This window comes from Podarcis pityusensis (genome assembly GCF_964106645.2).
Source record: "Podarcis pityusensis genome assembly, chromosome: 2".
NCBI lineage: Eukaryota > Metazoa > Chordata > Lepidosauria > Squamata > Lacertidae > Podarcis > Podarcis pityusensis.
Genome location: NC_138029.1, coordinates 76,740,942 through 76,762,403, shown reverse-complemented (window position 1 = coordinate 76,762,403; position 21,462 = coordinate 76,740,942). Strand labels below are relative to the sequence as shown.

General features: G+C 40.5%; 1 protein-coding gene across 1 annotated transcript; it reads left to right on the top strand.

Moving 5' to 3' along the window:
- Positions 1-1,854: 1,854 nt before the first annotated feature.
- Positions 1,855-21,182, top strand: LOC308472288 (inter-alpha-trypsin inhibitor heavy chain H4-like; the record flags this gene model as incomplete). Its single annotated transcript, XM_080996980.1, is given in 20 exon segments — positions 1,855-2,043; positions 2,145-2,255; positions 2,366-2,494; positions 4,441-4,557; positions 5,755-5,841; positions 5,845-5,923; positions 6,923-7,048; positions 7,859-8,040; positions 8,774-8,956; positions 10,070-10,209; positions 11,571-11,716; positions 13,287-13,325; positions 13,422-13,484; positions 13,864-13,944; positions 15,520-15,552; positions 16,239-16,379; positions 17,108-17,279; positions 18,514-18,668; positions 19,501-19,588; positions 20,792-21,182. Coding segments are annotated over 20 exon segments (2,340 nt in total), but the record flags the coding sequence as incomplete, so codon positions are not given.
- Positions 21,183-21,462: the final 280 nt, after the last annotated feature.

Here is a 21,462-nt window from a genome sequence, read left to right as displayed (position 1 = left end):
AGGTGATGTCTCTGCTTTTTAAGATGCTGTCTAGGTTTGTCATTGCTTTTCTCCCAAGAAGCAGGCGTCTTTTAATTTCATGACTACTGTCACCATCTGCAGTGATCATGGAGCCCAAGAAAGTAAAATCTCTCACTGCCTCCATTTCTTCCCCTTTTATTTGCCAGGAGGTGATGGGGCCAGTGGCCATGATCTTTGTTTTTTTGATGCTGAGCTTCAGACCATATTTTGCGCTCTCCTCTTTCACCCTCATTAAAAGGTTCTTTAATTCCTCCTCACTTTCTGCCATCAAGGTTGTGTCATCTGCATATCTGAGGTTGTTGATATTTCTTCTGGCAATCTTAATTCCGGCTTGGGATTCATCCAGTCCAGCCTTTCGCATGATGAATTCTGTATATAAATTAAATAAGCAGGGAGACAATATACAGCCTTGTCGTACTCCTTTCCCAATTTTGAACCAATCAGTTGTTCCATATCCATAGCTTCTTGTCCCACATAGAGATTTCTCAGGAGACAGATGAGGTGATCAGGCACTCCCATTTCTTTAAGAACTTGCCATAGTTTGCTGTGGTCAACGCAGTGAAATGCATTTCCGTAGTCAATGAAAGAGAAGATGTGTTTCTGGAACTCTCTAGCTTTCTCCATAATCCAGCGCCTGTTTGCAATTTGGTCTCTGGTTCCTCTGCCCCTTCGAAATCCAGCTTGCACTTTTGGGAGTTCTCAGTCCACTTACTGCTTAAGCTTCATTGTAGAATTTTAAGCATAACCTTGCTAGTGTGTGAAATGAGTGCAATTGTGGGGTGGTTGGAGGATTCTTTGGCACTACCCTTCTTTGGGATTGGGATGTAGACTGATCTTCTCCAATCCTCTGGCCACTGCTGAGTTTTCCAAATTTGCTGGCATATTGAGTGTAGCACCTTAACAACATCATCTTTTAAAATTTTAAATAGTTCAGCTGGAATATCATCACTTCCACTGGCCTTGTTATTAGCAATGATTTCTAAGGTCCATTTGACTTCACTCTCCAGGATTTCTGGCTCAAGGTCAGCAACCACACTACCTGGGGTGTACGAGACATCCATATCTTTCTGGTATAATTCCTCTGTGTATTCTTGCCACCTCTTCTTGATGTCTTCTGCTTCTGTTAGGTCCTTACCACTTTTGTCCTTTATTATGGTAATCTTTCATATCTCCAATTTTCTTGAACAGATCTCTGGTTTTCCCCCTTCTATTGTTTTCCTCTATTTCTTTGCATTGCTCGTTTAAGAAGGCCTTCTTGTCTCTCCTTGCTCTTTTTTGGAAATCTGCACTCAATTTCCTGTATCTTTCACTATCTCCCTTGCATTTTGCTTGCCTTCTCTCCCCTGCTATTTGTAAGGCCTCGTTGGACAGTCACTTTGCTTTCTGGCATTTCCTTTTCATTGGGATGGTTTTTGTTGCTGCCTCCTGTATAATGTTACGAGCCTCCATCCATAGTTCTTCAGGCACTTTGTCCACCAAATCTAAATCCTTAAACCTGTTCCTCACTTCCACTGTGTATTCATAAGTTCATATGCCTGGAAATGAAAGGAAAGTCCAGTATCACATGAGTTGACTTCTACTCATGTAGTGGGACATCTCATTCTTCTTCTCCCCCTTGCAGGCCCCTTTGCCTTCCAAATCTGTTCTTGAGTGTCCCCATATCTTCTGGAAAAGATTTGTGGGACACAAACAGCATCTGCAGGGGAAGGAGATGAAGGAAACATCTCGTGGCACACGGAAGTCCATTCTGCTAGTGGATGGGCACAACTTAATATCACTCAAGAGTTCATTTCCCAGACAAACTTGAGCATGAGCTGCCAAATTCTTGCATAAAGCCTAAATTCCTCATTTCCCTTCAGATCAACTGGAAGAAAACTAGAACAGTTTCGTGTTTCAGTCAATGTTGCAGCTGCTGCCAAAGTTAACTTTGAACTCACATACGAGGAACTTCTAAAGCGAAAGCTGGGAAAGTACGAACTGCTGATCAAGGTCAAGCCCAAACAACTTGTTAAACACTTTCAGGTAAATTCTTGGAAGAGGCTCTTTCTATAAATGACACCAATTGCTGGCCCCATGTTGTAGCTGAAGGTTATGACTCTGAAGCATCTTTTTATTTTCTTCAGATTGACACCCACATATTTGAACCACAAGGTATAAGTGCATTGGAAACTGAGAGCACTTTCATCACCAATGAACTGAACAATGCTCTAACAAAGGTGCAGAATGAGACAAAGGTATGCATTATAGGGACTACAAGACTTAGCATGCTTTGTAAAAAAAAGAAAAATCACCAGCCCTCCTATTCTAGCTTGACTGATTGTTTGCTTTTGTGGCTCTTATTTAGGCCCACATTTCATTTAAACCAACCATAGATCAACAAAGAAAAACCCCTGGAGTGGATGACACACTGCTCGATGGAGATTTTCTCATACGTTATGATGTTAAAAGGAGTGAGACTGCAGGTGATATACAGGTAAAAAATTACTGAGAATTCAGAGTAATAGGCATCACTTAGCTAAATTCAAGGTGGGGGGCATAGGAAAAGGCCTATTTACAAATTGTATAATCTTAGTTTCAGGCAGCAACCCCTAAACCTTTGTTTGAAAAAGAACCAGAACTGAATTGTAGCATAATCTTCTTCCTGAAATTTAGATATTCCAGTCAGTTTTCTAGGTTCTTTAGTAAGAAAGAGAACAGCAACTTCCTTTAGACAAACAGTTGTTGGCTTCTCATTTTCCTAGTCTTCATGTAGTCTAAGGACATCCCTACAGTAATTTCACCACAGAAAACTAACTGCAAAGGCAAAGGGTCTCTAATCTCAGTTTAAAAGACAAATATTTTGTCTCTAGGAACACAAACCCTGTTGACATACCAGTAAAGCAGGTGTGTTTATCTAAAAGGCTGGTTTAAGCTGCAATCCTATGCTCACTGACCTGGGAGAAAGCCCTGTTGAACTCAATGGGACTTACTTTTCAGTAGACCTATGTAGGTTTCCACTGCTTATTGCTTTGTCTTCAGTTCATCTGCTCAAAAATTTCTAGAAGTCAAGATCCAAGTTTGGGGCAAGGGAGAACTCCAGCAGAGATTTAACATGGCAAAACATGCAGCAAAGCAAAGTGTAAAAATATCGGATGTAAATCCTTAAAATGTGCCATTTTCAGCGAATTCCAAAAAGTCTCCCTTTAAAATGGCCTTCCAAATTTTTCCACTTCCCCTGGCATAGAAAAAGACCACATCTGGTAAATTATAAAAATGGTTTACAGCGGTACCTCGGGTTACAGATGCTTCAGGTTACATACGCTTCGGGTTACAGATGCTTCAAGTTACAGACTCCGCGAACCCAGAAATAGTACCTCGGGTTAAGAACTTTGCTTCATGATGAGAACAGAAATCGTGCGGCGGCGGCACAGCGGCAACGGGAGGCCCCATTAGTGGTACCTCAGGTTAAGAACAGTTTCAGGTTAAGAACGAACCTCCAGAACAAATTAAGTTCTTAACCCAAGGTACCACTGTACTTACAAACTATACTATAAAGCATTCAGAAAAGTTGCAGAGGCAGCAAAATGTAGCTTGTTTACAAAATGCTAAAAGCTCCTAAACCACTTGGCCCTCCAAATGTTTTGGGACTACATTTCCCATCATCCCTGACCACTGGTCCTGTTAGCTGGGGATCATGGGAGTTGTAGGCCAAAAACATCTGGAGGGCCGAGTTTGCCTATGCCTGTCCTAAACTATTGGTATAGGAAAACTTTTGTTTCAGACTCCATACTTGTCTCAAACAAAAGAGGCTGCAGCTCAAAGCTCCTCACACACCCATGTTCACATGTAGACTGAAGGAACGAAAGCTTGGTTACCTATTTCCTACCAGGGTGAGGGGAAGTTATATAGGCTAAACCTGCTGGGACAGGTTACTCTATGACCTTAACCCCTTCATGCATTAATTAGATTCAAGCATGCTAGTTATATGAGGCTGGATTAGCCTACATTTAAAGGGTTGGTTGTACTGCTCATACAGTGGGTTTTTGTGTGCATGATATAGTTGAATTGACATGTGGTCATAAGAAAGCAAGAGCATAAAAAAAACCTGGTGGAGCAAGCCAATGGCCCATGTAGCCTAGCTTTCTGTTCTCACATTGGCCTATGGGAAACCAGGAAGCAGGATTCGAGCAGAAGAACACACTTCCCTCCTGTGGTTTCTGGCATTCAGAAGCTGTGAAGGCAGAAAATAGCCATTGTGGCCATCAATAGACTTATCCTCTATGAATTTGTCTATGAATTTAAATCCTCTTTTAAAAGCATCCAAGGTGGTGGCCATCACAGCTACCAGTGTGAGCAAGTTCCATAGTTTGACTTATTTTATACACTGCTGTGTTGTGATATGAATGTGTAATACCTTAATACCACTCACTTTGTTTTCAGATTGTTAATGGATATTTTGTGCATTATTTTGCACCCAGTCAAATGCCAGCATTTCCCAAAAACGTGGTCTTTGTCATAGACACGAGTGGATCTATGAGTGGGAAGAAAATACGGCAGGTAATGTTTTTCCAAATAGAAAATGTTCTAGTGTTTGTGCCATGCTACGCCAACGGTATGTTAATTACCAGTGACAATAGCAGTATCTCTTTGACAGTCACAATGAATCTTTATGGAGTCTGCTATCCCACAGCAGGACCAAACTGCTCCTCTCTTTGAGATTTGAGAGCTGAGGCACATAAGAACAAGTGTTTTAGCTCCTTAGAGCCTTGCTCATTTACAGTAGTTTGGACTTAGTCCCTGTCCTATTTTTCAAGCCCACTGCCTCCTTGGCTGTTTATGCAAGATAGCCTTTAAAGTAAGGAAAGCAGTATTGTAGGACTGCCAATTCCCAGGGTCCACACATTCCGTTGTTCTCTCATTGGTACAATAGGTTTTTCTGGCTTTTGTAGCACCTCAAGCATCTCCCAGGAAAAGCTAGGCCACATTCTGGAAATCAGTTGGGTCTGTGTGTGCATAAAGCACTGGAGATGCATCACCCCTATTGCTACAACCCTAGAATTGCCTTTCTGGGAGGAATCTCAAGGGGCAAGAGAGGTACAGCAGTGCATGATGTGTAACGACACATTGCCACACCTTCTCTTGACTGAATTTACTTTAGAAGACCAGCAGCAGAGCATGTAAATTCTACTACAGTCTGAAACCAGCCACACAGTACCACCTCATCAAGTAAACTTCCCGGATAAATTGCTTTCTGTCAAGTCAATTTACTGAAGAGAAGGCTACAAGCATGCTGTTTAAAGAGGACATAGTCCCTTGTCTTGACTTTTTTTTCTAGACCTTAGCAAATGATATTAAAGAGGGATGTTAATGGCCTAGGATGAAATTTAAAATGGGAACCAAATCAGTTACAACACAGACCAAAGCAGTTGTTCTGGGACACACCTTGCCCACAGCAACTTCCACATGCAGGGTCCTTCAACCTGCTTCATGGGCTACATTTTTTCTGCACAAAACCACTTCCATATTGGGCGGGGGGGGGGGGAAGAAAAATACATAGTTGTTTGGCTGCAGTTCTGTGTCCACTTACTGGGGAATAAGTTCCACTAAACACAGGGGGACTTCTATATGAGCAGACATGCCAAGGATTAGGCTGCTAGACCCATACTCTGCAGAAATATTTATTTAAATATAAGTCTAATGTTAAGTTTCTGATTCTGTGACTGGAAATTGCATTGCTTTATTACTTTTTTATAGACAAAAGAGGCAATGAAAAAGATTTTGGAAGACCTTAATCCTGAAGATTACTTTAGCTTAGTTCTCTTTAGTGGAACTGTGAGGTTATGAACTTCATCTTTGTTGCAAGCTACAGAGGACAACGTGGAACGGGCTAAACAACATGTTGAGACCATTTCTGCTGGAGGATGTAAGTTTGTCAACTGAACAGACTTGTCAAGTTTTTCAGCAGAGTTTTAATCAGAAATGCTCACTGCAGTATATTTTAAAAGTCCATACCTAATTCTCAGGTGTTCGGTTTTTCATTCAACAGCTTCTTATTTTTTATGCTCAGAAATATGACCATATTCCTCCTCTATAATTGTTCAGTGTATTAACTCCCATTTGCATACTGTATGTCTAAACTTGCTTGTCTCTTGATTTTTCTTTGTGGACTTAGTGCTATTTTCTTTTCTTTAAGCCCTAGATTTCTACTAGTCTAGGTCTTTTTGCTTTCTTTCCCCATATCCCCAGGGCAACATCTTGCCTTCGATGCAGGAGCAAATGCCCACCAAGGTGCCAAGTCAAGATATTTTGGCACAAGAAATAGAATATCCCACAAGGGCCTCTCCTCCCACCCCAGCAATTAAACATTGCAGTAATAATGCAAGACATGCCAAAGCACTTTATTGAGAACTCAAACAACCCTTAGGCATGAGAAAAGGCCCATCAGAAATCTATAGCATTATCCACCCTAGCGCCTAGTTTCTAGAGCATTTTTCTAAGGCCTGGGTTAAAACTCTGCCAGACCTTGGCAAACTGGAACACACATAAAACATGGGCTGGGTGAAAATAAAGCCTTTATTTATTTATTTAACAGCAACATTAAGATTGAATGAAATTAATTTGCCTGTTTCTCTTAATTCAGTTGTGAAACTATTGACTGTACCCAGTGATTTCAGTAACTTTGCATTTATTTCTTTAGTGTTTGTCTTCTTTGTATGTTCAAAACTCATGGACTGGATTTCACAATATTGCAAATAAGAAATGAAATAACCATTAACTGGCTGCCTTTTCAAGACTGTCTAACTGTTGGGATGGCCCTGACCGTCTCTCTCCCTCCATACCTTTGAAGCCTCCTCACTAGATCTCTGAAGAACAATATAAATCTCTGGTCAAATCCACTGACCTGTTTTCTTTCCCATTACAGCAACAGATATTAATGGTGCTCTTCAGAAGGCAATACACTCACTGGACAAAGACACCACAGCTGAGCTATTGCCAGACCAAAGCATTTCCATGATAATTTTGCTGACAGACGGTCAACCTACTACTGGTGAGTTAGAAACAGCAAAGCCACACATTCTGCTATTATTTTCATTTATATTTTTTATTTTTAATGCATACTTATCAACGATTACTTTAATTAGACATTTTCTCTGTGTGTGTGTGACCCCCTTTTCAAGCTCCTACTTCTCTTTCTCTTCAACAATTGGCATTTTCAAACCTTCCAGTAAAGATTCTCCCAATATCTTTGGATTTGGTTTTTACAAGCCCCTTAAACATTCAACATATCCATGCAATTGACAAAGAGATAATCAAATAAGCAAAAAAGTCTAAACAGAGGGAGGAGGATGCTAAACAGAGAGGAGCTGAAGAATCACACACAGACTGATCCTCAGCAGAACTTTCTTCAAGCAGTTACAGCCTAAGTGGGAACACAGAATATCCTCCAGACATCAGCTTGCTGTATAAGTCTACAAGATTTCCTCATGTTTTATAACTCTCTTTCACACCTTCATTTACTTCGGACTCACTAGATTGTATGACTGCCAGAGGGGGGAAAAACAATATAGCCTTTATCTGGCTACAATATAGTACTCCTGCAGTTTCTCAATAAGAAACAGGAAGTCCTAAATACAAAACATTGTTCTTGGTACAGAAGAAATATGTATTATAGTTGAACACAGATATCCAATATTTGCTTCTGAAAGTTTTTTCTTTAATTGAAAAGTCAGTGGGTGTTTGTAAACTCATTAATGTTTTTTATACTCCCAACATCTGCTTGTTTCTTTCAAAATGCAGCATATTTAATTATTTTATCAGTGGCTGGGGTGTGTTCACATTTTATACCCATATATGACAGGTGAAACAAACATTGATAGGATTCAAAGAAACATACGGGAAGCTAATGAGGGGAAGTACTTCCTCTACTGCCTTGGCTTTGGATTTGACGTCAGCTACACATTTTTGGAGAAGATGGCTTTAGAAAATGGGGGAGTGGCTCGCCGTATATATGAGGACTCAGATGCAGCCTTGCAGCTCCAGGTAGGGGAGAAACAACAATCAAAACATATACATATGTTTTAAATGAAGAATCTCAAAACTGTCTTCAGGTAGGCCAAAATATTTCTCTATGGAAAGGAATTCAGTGTTGTGCTATAAGTTAAAAGGTAGGTAAAGGACCCCTGGATAGTTAAGTCCAGTCAGAGGCGACTATGGGGAACAGCGCTCATCTCACTTTCAGGCCGAGGTAGCTGGCGTTTGTCCACAGACAGCTTTCCAGGTCATGCGGCCAGCATGACTAAACCGCTTCTGGCACAACAGAGCACCATGACAGAAACTCGAGCGCACGAAAACACTGTTTACCTTCCCACTGGAGCGGTACCTATTTATCTACTTGCAACGGTGTGCTTTTGAACTGCTAGGTTGGCAGGAGCTGGGACAGAGCAATGGGAGCTCACCCTGTTGCAGGGATTTGAACCGCCAACCTTCTGATTGGCAAGCCCAAGAGGCTCAGTGGTTTAGACCATGGCGCCACTGCGTCCCTTGTTGTGCTATGGAAAACGTTCCGTCAACACGGAGCCTTCCCCTTTCTGTTTCCTATGCATGCTGTTCTGGGGGCTCTCCTGAGCACCCCAGAGCCAATTTTGGAGGGTGTGGGGGCACACGGAGGAAGGAGAGTGGGGGAGAGTCTCATTGCATTAACAGAAGCATTTGTGCAGGCTTTTGCCAATGGGATTTGTTCCTGTGGTTACCTTTTCTGTCTGTCTCATTCAAGGGCTTTTATCATGAGGTAGCTACGCCTATCCTGAAAGAGATTGAAATGAAGTACCCAGACAATGCCGTACTGGAAATAACTCAGAATAATTTCAAGCTGCTCTTTGATGGCTCTGAAATTGTTGTAGCTGGAAAGCTCGGCAATGACGTTGATGATCTTCCTGTGGAAATTAAGGCTAAAGGAGTAAGTACAGGGGGGGGGGGAAATGGCTTCTTTTGTATGAACAACTTTGGGCTGCATACAATGTTGGGTCCCCAACATTCTGTGATATATCCTGCTTTGAAACTAAAAACTCTGTGTCAGGTATGTCCCCTCAAAGAAGCTCATCAACAATTTTGGCTACCCTAAAAAAAAGCTCAACAACTTTGACCTGAACCTGATTCTCTTAGGAGTTGGCTACCCCTGCTCTATTCTTTTCCTTTTATGTTTTTTTAAAGTATTTGAAATTCTTTAAAGGAAAAAATCCTTCATCCAAATATCCCAGGGAAGCTCACAATAGAAAAATACGAAATGAGAATACAAAATACATAATAAAACAGATATAAAAACAAACCATTGACGCTCCATCCCACAAACACATTTAAGAAGCCATAGAAGGTTAATCAGCCGAATGCCTGTTGAAAAGAAACATTTTTGCCTGGCGCCTAAAGATATGCAACCAGGGGCGTAGCAGGGAGGGGGTTGATGGGGCAATCACTCCAGGCACATTGGGGAGGGGCTGCTCCAGCCCCCTTCCCTGAGCCAGCCCTGAACTGCTTTGCAAGACCCCTCGGGGAGAGCAGCATGAGGGGGACACTGCAGTCATGCACCCTTGAATCCCAGCCTCTCCACAAAAACATGAGCTCACAATTGTCTTCTTTCTATTGTTTTATTCATCATTTGTTCATTTAGAATGCAATAGATGCCTACTCTTCTCTCTCCCCTCCAGTTTTAAAAGTTTGCTTAAATAGGTTTTCCCCTCTAACATCAGTTTGTGTAGAAAACAGTATTTGTTGCTTATACAGTGGTACCTTGGGTTAAGTACCTAATTCGTTCCAGAGGTCCGTTCTTAACCTGAAACTGTTCTTAACCTGAAGCACCACTTTAGCTAATGGGGCCTCCTGCTGCTGCTGCGCCGCTGTAGCACGATTTCTGTTCTCATCCTGAAGCAAAGTTCTTAACCCAAGGTACTATTTCTGGGTTAGCGGAGTCTGTAACCTGAAGCGTATGTAACCTGAAGCGTATGTAACCCAAGGTACCACTGTATTCAGACTGAGTGTTACTTTGAATAACTTGCACTCTCCGCTCGTTTTCCAGCATGCCAGTGAACTTACTCTTAAAGAAGAGGCAAATATAAGAGAAAAGGAGCAAGTATTTCAGCATCAGAAATACATCTTCGGAAATTTCATTGAGAGATTATGGGCCTACTTGACAATTCAACAGCTACTAGAAAAATCGTAAGCTAATAATAGTGTGGCAAACTACCCCAATCTCTAAGCAGTGTGAGATTACAGGGGTTCTGTGTGCTTATCTAGGGTTCATGCTTCCCTCGGAATGAGACTGTGGTGTCTTTATGATACAGTCATACCTTGGTTGTCAAATGGAATCAGTTCCAGAAATCTGTTCGACTTCTGAAAACGTTCAACAACCAAAGTACAGCTTCCAGTTGGCTGCAGGAGCATCCTGAACTCAATCGAACGCCACGTCAGATGTTCAGGTTCCAAAGAACGTCGCAAACCAGAACACTCACTTCTGGGCTTGCAGCGTTTGGGAGCCAAAACATTCAGCTACAGAAGCGTTCAGGATCCAAGGTATGACTGTATATGGTTTATTTACACATACATACAAACACAGCCTCTGATGGAGGGGTTCACAGCATTAACTCCTCAAGAGGATTATTCTTCTCCTATAGCCACAACCTTGGATCCCAACAGAAATCAGGCATGGCTCTCTCTCTCTCTGGCTACCCGGCCCACAGCTTTGCTTCCAGATTCTAGCTCCCATAACTTAACTCCCAACCATGGCCTTTATCTTTCTAACTACCAGCAAGTTGGGGGGGCACCCATTTGCTATCTGGCACATATCCACTTCTTTTGTTACCTTAACAGTCCATGACCTCACCAGGAAGCTAGCCTGGCTATTCCAGGAATTTGAATCCTTGATTCATTTTTAACACTTGCTGGATCCAGGGATTAGAAGGGTCTTGGCATACAGCCTACTCCCTCGCAACTCATAACACAATGTAAAGTGAGTAATAGTTGCTTAGTGACTTGAGAAACGCTTCCTTCTGCAAGATCTAGGCTCATGCTGATAATCCCTTGGCTTTCATTTTTACAGTCACATCCACACCATATATTAAAAATTGATATTTTATTGAAATTCTTTCAACTACAAAGCAATAAAGTGGTGCGAAAAGGGAAAAAAGAACAAAGAACACACAACTGTGTAAAGGAGGGGGGGGAATTATATGAATATTTACAAAAATACTCTAACCCATACATTCTTTTATATATTTGATATTGTTATCCTAATACTAATGTAAATATATATTTAAGGCTCATAGGTTCCTCAACAGAATCCCAGGAATATAGTTTGTTATAGCTTCTTGGAATTGTGAGGAAAATTACATTCACAGAATTCTTTGGGAGAAGCCATGACTGTATAAATGTGGGTGTTGTTCTGTGTGTGCAGTTATCTAGTTGGATACAAGCCAGCATTCCTAACATAAAACCCAATGCGTATACGTAAGTCTCTGTATTTTGTTTCACTGCATCACGTGTAGCAATCAGACAGTGCAGATTTTGCCTCTATATCCTAGTGCTTCAGCTGATGGAAAACAGCAGGAAAACCTGGAAGCTCAAGTTTTGAACATCTCCTTGAACTTTGGATTTGTTACTCCCCTCACTTCCATGGTGGTCACCAAACCTGATGCTCAAGAGGTGGCAAACAAGCCTACAGAGGCAGGTAAATCAGAACAAATTGCTCCCATGTCAAACTGAAGTGTTTAAAACAGTTTGCACATGCATTTATCTTTTGAATCTTGAGTTCAGTGCTAGAAGAATGAGTTGAGAGCTCTGTTTATGTGGGTGTGTTGGGAGAGTGATAAAACAGTCAGATAGAAGGATAACTATTGAGACAAGGATAATGTGAAGAAAGGTGAAGTCACTGATGTGATAGCACTGGTATCTTACTGGTGCTGAATATACCTTTCATAGAATCATAGAACTGTAGAGTTGGAAGGGATGCCAGAAAGCACAAAGAAAGCAAAACATCTAACCTATGTTTAAAAACTTCCAATGAAGGAAAGTCAACCACTTTCCAAGGGAGTCCATTCCACTTCTGTCAGAAATTCTTCCTGATGTTTATTTGGAATCTCCTTTATTGTCATTTGAATCCATTGGTTCATTGGTTTCTGGAGCTGCAGAAAACAAGCTTGCTCCATCTTCCACGTGACAGCCCTTCAGATAGTTGAAAATGGCTGTCAAATCACCTCTTAGTCTTCTCTTCTCCCGTCTTAACACCCAATACCCTCAATCATTTCTCATAAGGCTTGGTGGCCAGACCCTTGATCATCTTGGTTACCCTCCTCTGCACATGTTCCAGCTTGCCAATATCCTTCTTAAACTGTGATGCCCAGAACTGGACACAGGACTCCAGGTGTGGTCTGACCAAGGCAGAATAGAGTAAGACTATTACTTCCCCTTGGGGACGCAGGTGGCGCTGTGGGTTAAACCACAGAGCCTAGGACTTGCCGATCGGAAGGTCGGCGGTTTGAATCCCCACGACGGGGTGAGCTCCCATTGCTCAGTCCCTGCTCCTGCCAACCTAGCAGATCAAAAAGCACGTCAAAGTGCAAGTAGATAAATAGGTACTGCTCCGGTGGGAAGGTGGGAAGGTAAAGGGCTTTTCTGTGCGCTGCTCTGGTTCGCCAGAAGCGGCTTAGTCATGCTGGCCACATGACCCGGAAGCTGTACGCCGGCTCCCTCGGCCAATAAAGCGAGATGAGCGCTGCAACCCCAAAGATGGTCACAACTGGACCTAATGGTCAGGGGTCCCTTTACCTTTATTACTTCCCTTGGTCTGACAATAGAAAATAGTGTGAAATGCTTAGAATGATATAATAGGCAGACTCTTTGGCATTATTCCTGATCTGGTTTGTGGTTTTCAGCAATAGAATTTGGTGAGTGATTGTCTGTTAAGTCATACTGAGACCCATTAAAATCCAATAACTTCAGTAATAAGTAACTTAAGTCTATTGATTTTTATGGATCTACAATGAGTATGAAGAACGTTGGTGACATATCTTTTTGGGTTTCCACTGAGCAATTTAGGTACCCCAAAACTGTGAAATCGTACTATTGTTGTGAAATAGTTTTCTCAAAAAGGTCAATCGAGAAAGGTGACAGATTAGCACACATTACTTCCCAATAGCACCAAAAGGCTATGGCATAATTCAGTAGGGGCAAACACAGGAGAAATAAAAATTGAGATGGAGCTTACAGTCCATTGAAGCTGTCTTTGTTTCTTTGACCAGATAATGAGAATCTAAACACTGCTGCAGATCGAATGTTTGGTATGTAATCTGATTCAACAATTAAATACCAGTAACTTATTCCTAAGAATTTCTATACTGTGAGAAAAATGATCTAACCATGAGACTCTCTCATAGGCATGAAGAAAGCTTCTAGAATCGTAGGAGGTAGCGATCCTCTTGACAACTCCGGGAGTTATGGTATGAAATCTTCACGAATTTACTGCTACAGCTCCACAGTCTGTTTTCTGGAGTGTTGAGAATTGAGGCACTTATCTCTCTCCTGTACAGAAGTTGCAGAGTCACTAAAAATCCGCCAACAGCAATGCTGAAGTCATATGGGGTTAGAGTGGCTCTGTTTCTCTCTGGAGATGCGGAGCCAGAAGGAGGGTTTCTCTTCGTGTGCCATTGGACACAGCCATGTGAAGTTGGACACACAATGTGTGCAGTTGGAAAAAGGAGGGGAGGGAACTAGAAGGATTATATTTATGTCAGGGATAGTATGGACACAAATTGTATTAGGGTACAATGTGCTTTGCTTCCATACATACGCATATTGAAACACTTCCTTCTTTTTCAGTAAGAACATCTTGGTCAGCACAAAAAGGTAACTGTTTCGATCTCCATCCACAATATCTTCTACCCGATATTCAAGATACCGGTAATGCTCCATCACATTCTTGTATGGTTTAGGCTTATCTTGCCCTCTGTGTTCCTTCTTCTGCAGCCATTGTAAAATAGTTGGTCCCTGGGAGCCAATGGTGGCATATTATAATGGACGTAAAAATTACAGCTTTCTGTTTCCACAGATGGTTGGGCCTGCCTCCTACTTTTAAGTACAGGACTCTCTGTGCCAGTGCTATGGGTTTGGCCCCAAGTATGCAGACAGGACAACATTAGTGTTCTTGTAATTTGGTGATTGCAAAGAATTGGACCTTTCCTCTCAAATCAATGGAGTATACACTCTTAGCACACTCAATGCACAATATTTAAGAATTAAAGATTATTTGTTTTTTTGTTTTCTTGGAGGAGTGCTACACTCACCATTTTCTTCTCCCTGCTCCCTACAGCTGGGTATGCGAGGCAGAGGAAAACTACTACTAATTTGATAATCCCTTTTCTCTTTCTTAATCTCATGATGGTGAGTTTGATTCCTGCATTGCAGAGAGTTGGACTAGATGACCCTTGGGGTCCCTTCCAACTCTATGATTCTATCATTAATCAGTTTTGTGAGACTTTGGTTTTTGTGTAATTTTCTTAGTCGCAACTTGAGGCAGAGATAGCCTTGGGAAGGATTGCAAGTGGGGAGGGTCTCTGTATGGGGTCCTGAGGTCCTTGCTCCCAACTAGAGCTTCCAGGTTTTTGCTTTCCCTTCATGGGTAAGGGATTGTGAATAGCTGCTTTATAATTGGCTTAGCGTTGCTTCCAGGTGATAAGTTATTGAGCATTCATCCTCATTTGTTTGCAGAATGTTTTCAGGGAAGTTATATAATGGCTCTGGTTTAAGATTTACTCTGATTTGTTTGCAGGGAGGTTGTACAGTGCTGCATCAAAAATTTGTTATCTCACAATTTCCAGTGCTTTTTCCTGCCACATTCTTTACTGCAAAAAGTCTCTCTCTGTGTGCAAGAGCATCAAATATGCTTTAGTTGTGCAATGTTGTCAGTGTGAAATTGCATGACACCCACAAAATGTTAAGTTCAGTGTTCTTGGGAAAGGAGGAATGCTTATTTTTTTCCCCTTGAGAATAAATATGCATGAAGCTGCCAGTGTTCACTTTCTGAGTGTTTTTGCCTGGCAGATTTTGCCCTGTTTCAGGGACATCAAGTGGCATTTCTCCTAGATGAATCTTTCAGCCAAATGTAGTTGGCAATTGATATACAGTATTTAAAAGCCACTTGGCAGTATTGTTTGCTGCATAGTGATTGTGATTTAAAAAATATATTAGGACAAATTTTTAGGGGTAGCAATGTGTCCCTATACCTTAAGTGGGACATGTTAAATAAAAAATAAGAATCCTGCTAAATAAAAAATACGAATCCTGTTAAATAAAAAATAAGAAAGAAAAAAAAAAAAACACAACCCCAGTCCATATGACCAGTGATGAGACATGATGGGAATCATAGTCCAAAATCTCTGGAGGACACCAGGTTATGGAAGGTTGATCTACCTATGTATATACCTATGTAGTATAACAGCAGAAAATTAACAATTTATATATTTTTGGGTTATTTAGATTATTCATACACGTTGCTGGGGAGTCACCCTGGTGAGTAATTCACACTTATTCTCTATTAATATATTTTCCCCTCCATGAGGTGTTTCAGATATGGGTACATGTATTTGGAATCCCATTGGTAAGGTGGAGAGGAGCAGCCTACAAGACTAAGTGGGGAAATGTTTGGTGAGGAACAGGTTAAGCAGCACCCAGGCCACTCCTCAGAACAAATTCAATCCCCCAGCATCCCCAGGTGGGGCTTGGAAGGACTTCTGCCTGGAACCCTGGAGAACATCTGCAGTCAGTGTAGACAGTCCTGAGACAGATAGATCAATGGCCTGACTCAGTATAAAGCAGCTCCTCTCTTCCTAAATTCGCAGCCTTCTGAGGTTGCTGTTCTTTTTTATATAAAAAAACCCCCACAGACAACCTTTTCAGGTTTGTTAAGAGTGTGTGTGTAATATGTAGCATGTGTGATTTGGGAATTGAGAAAACTCAAGGTGTCACCTTCCTTAGTGCTTGTCCTGTCTCTATCGCTTAATTTTAAGTCCACTCTACGAGGGCTTTGTCATATATGAGCAGGATGACTTTGGGCCACCAGCCACCATTTGGAATCAGTATGGAAGACCCAAATGTAGCTTTGACATGACTTCACTGAAAGTTTGGCAAGGCAGGTCCAAACTCACAAATTGCACTATTAAAAATGACAATATTTTTTGGTTTCTACTGATTCCTAGGCAACATTCAGTCTCTCCCAGACACTGTTAATGAGTATCCAAGTTTCATTCTTCAACTGACTCATGAAAAAAATCCCATTTGTTTAAATATCAATGGACAGTTGCAAACACCCATAATCCTGCTAACTGATGCAGACAAAGGTAAGCCTTCTAATGTAAGCTGCTGTCAACTCCCCAACTTTCATGTCAAGCATTTTGGTTGTTTCCAGAAATCTGTGTGAGTGCATTTTATTTGACAATGAAATACATCAAAACTACTGACCAGGGAATTCTCAACACTATTGGTCTTGTAGAGCTTACACTGAAAAATGTTGTGACATGGTTTTCTGTTGCTAATATCATGCATTAGTCAGAATACGTGGTTTTACATGTCTCATTCCAGTTCAAAGTGTTTCACATATTTATTGTAGAAATCCTTCCTGCAACATTGAACCACATGTCTCACTTTTTAATATTGTTATTTATTGTTATTATTTCATGGTCCATAGGCCAACATAGTACTTAATCAGTACTATTTGTTTTAAAGGTTGAGGGTCCAATTTCAGAGTTTACTTCTTTTATACCTGCCTGTATCTTCTCTCTATCTGTCATCACATGTCTTATGTACATGTTATGTACATTTGTCAATACTAACCAACAAATATAGGCTAGTTGTGTCATCTGGTTCTAGCTGTAGCTCTTGCAATTCTGGCCAATTGTGTGATTTCAGGAGGCATTCAAAAAAGGTGACAAGAAGTGCTGGTAACACATGGAATTTGTTGCTCTTGAGCTTATATCACAGTTTTATTTATATTAAATTGCTGCTTAGTAAACAGCAATATGTTTCTTGCGTATGATCCTCATATTTATTTTGACTATTATATTTTCAGGGATCCAAGTGACTGGCAAGCTTGGAGAAAACAGAAAGTTTGTGGAGTTCAATGTAATCTATCAGACACCCAATGTGCAAATCAACGTGTCAATGGGAGAAATTATACTGAATGATCAGGGCAATGTGAGCTCTTTCCCATGGACAAAGAATGCATCTTTAACAACTAGAGGGTAAAATTTGATATTTTCAGTTTCTTTCCAGTGTTGGTTGGTTTGACTTTGAGGCTATACCTAATGCTACTTTTACATTCTTGAACTCCTAAACTTACATAATTTTTCAAAGTGCAAGCCGAACTGTTCATGCATCCAAATAACAGCATTAATGTGAAATTCAGTGGATTCCCTCATTTTGGGACTTTAAAAAATATTGGTTTTCTCTTTGAACAAAGCATTTTAATTTCCTATGAACTGAGGTAGGTGCTTCATAATATATGTTAGCTTAGACTGGCGAGAAGCAGTTAGTTGGCTAGAAAATAATGAAATTTACTCAGTATCTCAAGCTGAAATGTTTCAGTGAATTGTGCCCACTGAGCTTTGTTCTGGTTTATTTCGTGGCTTGGATGTCACAGCATCCAGATACAATTGGCAGTGGTGCCGTTTTGGACAGCCTTACTGGAGGGGGTGTTGGGGGCATAGAGTTACAGTGACACCAATCATGAGATTATATCTTGCCCCCCATACTTTTTAACACCAATGCGAAACAACTGAAGCTAATCTTAGGAAGACAGTGGAACCCTGAATTGGTGTCTGGAGAGTGTCCTAATCAAAATCAAATGATTTCAATTTCAGGAGCTGATTTTGCCTTTAAATGTAAAGCCCTAAATAGTTTAGGGTCAAGTTATTTGCAGGAACCCTATAAACGTGCTAAAGCAAGATGGTAGCCGCCTGAGACAGAATCTTTTCAATTGTGGCCCCACATCAGTGGAATCTCCTCCTCAAAGATCTTTGTAAGACACCTTTTTTGGTTGTTTTTACATGGTCTCTTGATTTTTTTTTAGTTTTCTAAGCTTTCCCTAATGATGACTTTGTCTTTCAATGTTTAAGCCTCTCACTCTAATACAGTCTTATATTGCTTTTTCCATGGTGTTCAATTTCTATTCTGATTGTAATAATTTTTACCTGTTGCTGGTAACTATTGTGTCATAAGAAGAGTGTAAATATTTTTTAAAAATAAGAAATGCAACAAGAACCAAATGCAGAAATACCTATTATGCCACCTTGAAATTGGGATTGCAGATCAAGAGGTAATTCAGGGAATATTGAATTGTTACAATACATATAGTGCCACAACTCTACAAACATTTGACATACTATAGTAATAATGTATATATTTCTATATATTAATATTTATTCATTTATTTCAACATGTATATATTTAGAAATAACAGCATCACTTCCTTCCTAGGTTGAGCTTTCTTATTGAAAAGGAAAGGAGTCTTTCACTATCAGGACCAGATGGTATCACAATACAAGTTTACTATATGAAGAACCCTCTTAATTTCCTTGGATTGCACTTCAAGAATAGTGAACTTTTTTCTAACAACATTGTTGGACTTTTTGGTATGTATTCAGATTTTGCAATGAGGTAGCAATCATCATGCTATTTACCAGTAAGCTTGGTTTTGATGTAGCACTATAACTTAACACTGTATACCTTATATCCTTGGAACAACTCTGAAAGGAAATGAGCATGAATGTCTCTACATTTCAGATGGAGTGGGGATGAGAAGGGGAGCCCTGATTTAGTGGCTTTCCTAAGTCAGCTAGTCAGTTCATGACACCTTAAGTTATGTTTCAACTGGCAACTGTCTGGTCCACAGCTCAATCTCTCCGTCACTACACCAATACTTGTGAGAATTGGGGTGGTGCGGCTACATGATTGTCAGGAGAGCCACCGAAGATCTTCCTCAGTTTCCAGGCCCAACCTGATGTTCTTACTCCTATCTTTGGAGAGGGAACCCATGTCAGACTCTTGGCCATGGCTGCCTCTTCCCTGGGGCTCACCGTTCCTCAAGTACAAGGCAGCTCCACCTCAGAAAAGTGGACAACTGTTGAATAAATGTCTGGAGAAAACTCGGAGAAACTCTGAGCTTGTTGTTTTATGAGTAAAACTACCTTCTCATGTTTAATTATTGATTATTATTCATAGTAGGCGCAAAGTGTACTGCAGTCTATCCATTTTGTTTGCTATAGGCCTGTCAAAGGCCATGGTGAGCTGCCCCCCCCCCAAAATACTTCCATCAAGAACTACATTAGACGGTAGTCAACTGCATCCTAAAATCAAGCAGGAATTAGCCTTTATTGGAAGGGGGGTGGGACGCGTATTGCAGCTGCTCCAGCACAGCTTTGAGAACTGCAGTTATTTTCCTGTGTTTTTCTTTGTGTTCCCCAGGTCAGTTTTACTCTAATAAACGTCTTCAAAGACACAGCAATAGAAAGAAGACATTGACTGTACAAGGACAATCATATAGTTTCACAAGGTAAAAGCCACAAAAAAACACTTGTTGTAGACTATATGAGTGTGTGTTTGTGTGTGTGTGTGTGTGTGTGTGTGTGTGTGAAACTTGTTAAGATATCCGTACTTTGTCTTCTTTTCTCTAGCTAAAAATGCCCAGGTACTCTGAGCTTCTCTTTCACTACATACCTTACACTGCTCTGCAATTTGGGAGGGGGCGGTATTTTACATGAAGAATGTTGAAAGTGATATTAAAATATAGAAAATTGGAAGTGTTTTTCTGCAAATGCAGCTCAAAACAGTGTTGTCATGAATTTTCATATCAGCAAAGTATTTGTAGCCCTTTAGGAACCTCAAGGAACAACCCACACCTTTTCAATGCACATAAATATATATATATTATGCTTGAAATGCAACTTTCCCCCAACTCAAAAATTTTGAATCATTCCCATGCCTTTCAGGTCTTCAGCACATTCATTAACCTCTCCCTTGTTACTAGCTTTCCTCAGCCAGTTCCCCCAGTCTTTGCCAACAAAAAAAAGTTACACTTTGTGAAGGAGCGGGGGGTTAACATCAATGGGGAGGGCTTATTGAGTCCTTGGACCCAATGTCATGCCAACCCTTACCTTGCCTGCTGCTGTCAAGAAAGATTTGGCCTGGTTTTATCCCATCACCATTGTGCAGTCTTCTTGTTTTGCTGCTCTCATGGGTCACATAATGCGCCTGCCTGGGCAAATGAATTTTGCTATGCAGTTCTCCAACCAACCAATATTTTCAAAAATGCATATATTAGGGGGAAATGTGCATACAAATGTTAGTGAAAATGACATACAGAATGCATTATATTAGAGGAAATTATATTAGAGGAAATTGTTCATTAGTAAAAAAACACATCCCAAAATGTGTTTATTAGGAGAAATTTGCATTGAATGTTGATGAATCTTCATGAGGATTTTTCATTTTTATACTGTGAATTGCTGCACAAATGTGGAGGGCTGAATTTAAGATGGAAAAAAATGAGAAATGGAGATAAGTGAAATTGGCAGATCCTTTCATCCCATTTGCAAAGGAAAGGGGGTTGCTAGCAAAAATCAGGGGAATGGCTATAAATGCAGTCACGTTAAAACAAAAATCTTTTGCAGGGGAATAACTGAGAAGCCCATGTGACTTTCAAGGGGGCTTTTACTTTCAATGAGAACTTATTGTTCTTTTCTCTTTCATTTTTAAGGCAAAACAAGAAAGATTACAGGATTGAATCGGGAGCCAATGTCAGTTTTACCTGCTGGTCACTGGATATAACTCCTTGAAGAACAGCATTTAAAGCAGTAAAAATGTCCATCTTTTGTATTAAGTGTAACTATTACATTTCATTTCAGTGATAACTATTAAAATTGTAAATGTTTAATGCAGAATTTTAAATGTTGTGGAGCCACATCTAACTGGACAAATTTCAGGGCAGGCCTTTGTTTTGTTTTTTGCTAATTTGGCAACACAGACAAGGAACAAAAAATTATCATTTATGGTTACTAAAAGGGAGGGAACCAGTTTGACAAAGACACTGTGTGGGGTGGGGTTGTACACAATCTATAATACACTTACTAAAAATATTCTGAAATCTACTGCTGTTCAGGCTCTTGTTTTCACCTTTATTTCACACAAAATACACCATCTCCTAAGGAAGAAAGTGCTGTAGAAAGTCCTCTTCACTTAATGTGCTATTATATCATGTATTAAATACAGTTATGGTGGTACAGAGATTCTAGATGGATTTTGGAACAAACAAATCACAATGTAAACACCTGCCATGTATATATGATTAATGCTATTTTTAAACAACATTTCAAGAATCCTTAGCTTTCCAGCAGGAGGGTCACCCTGCTACCACTGGGGGAAATGGGC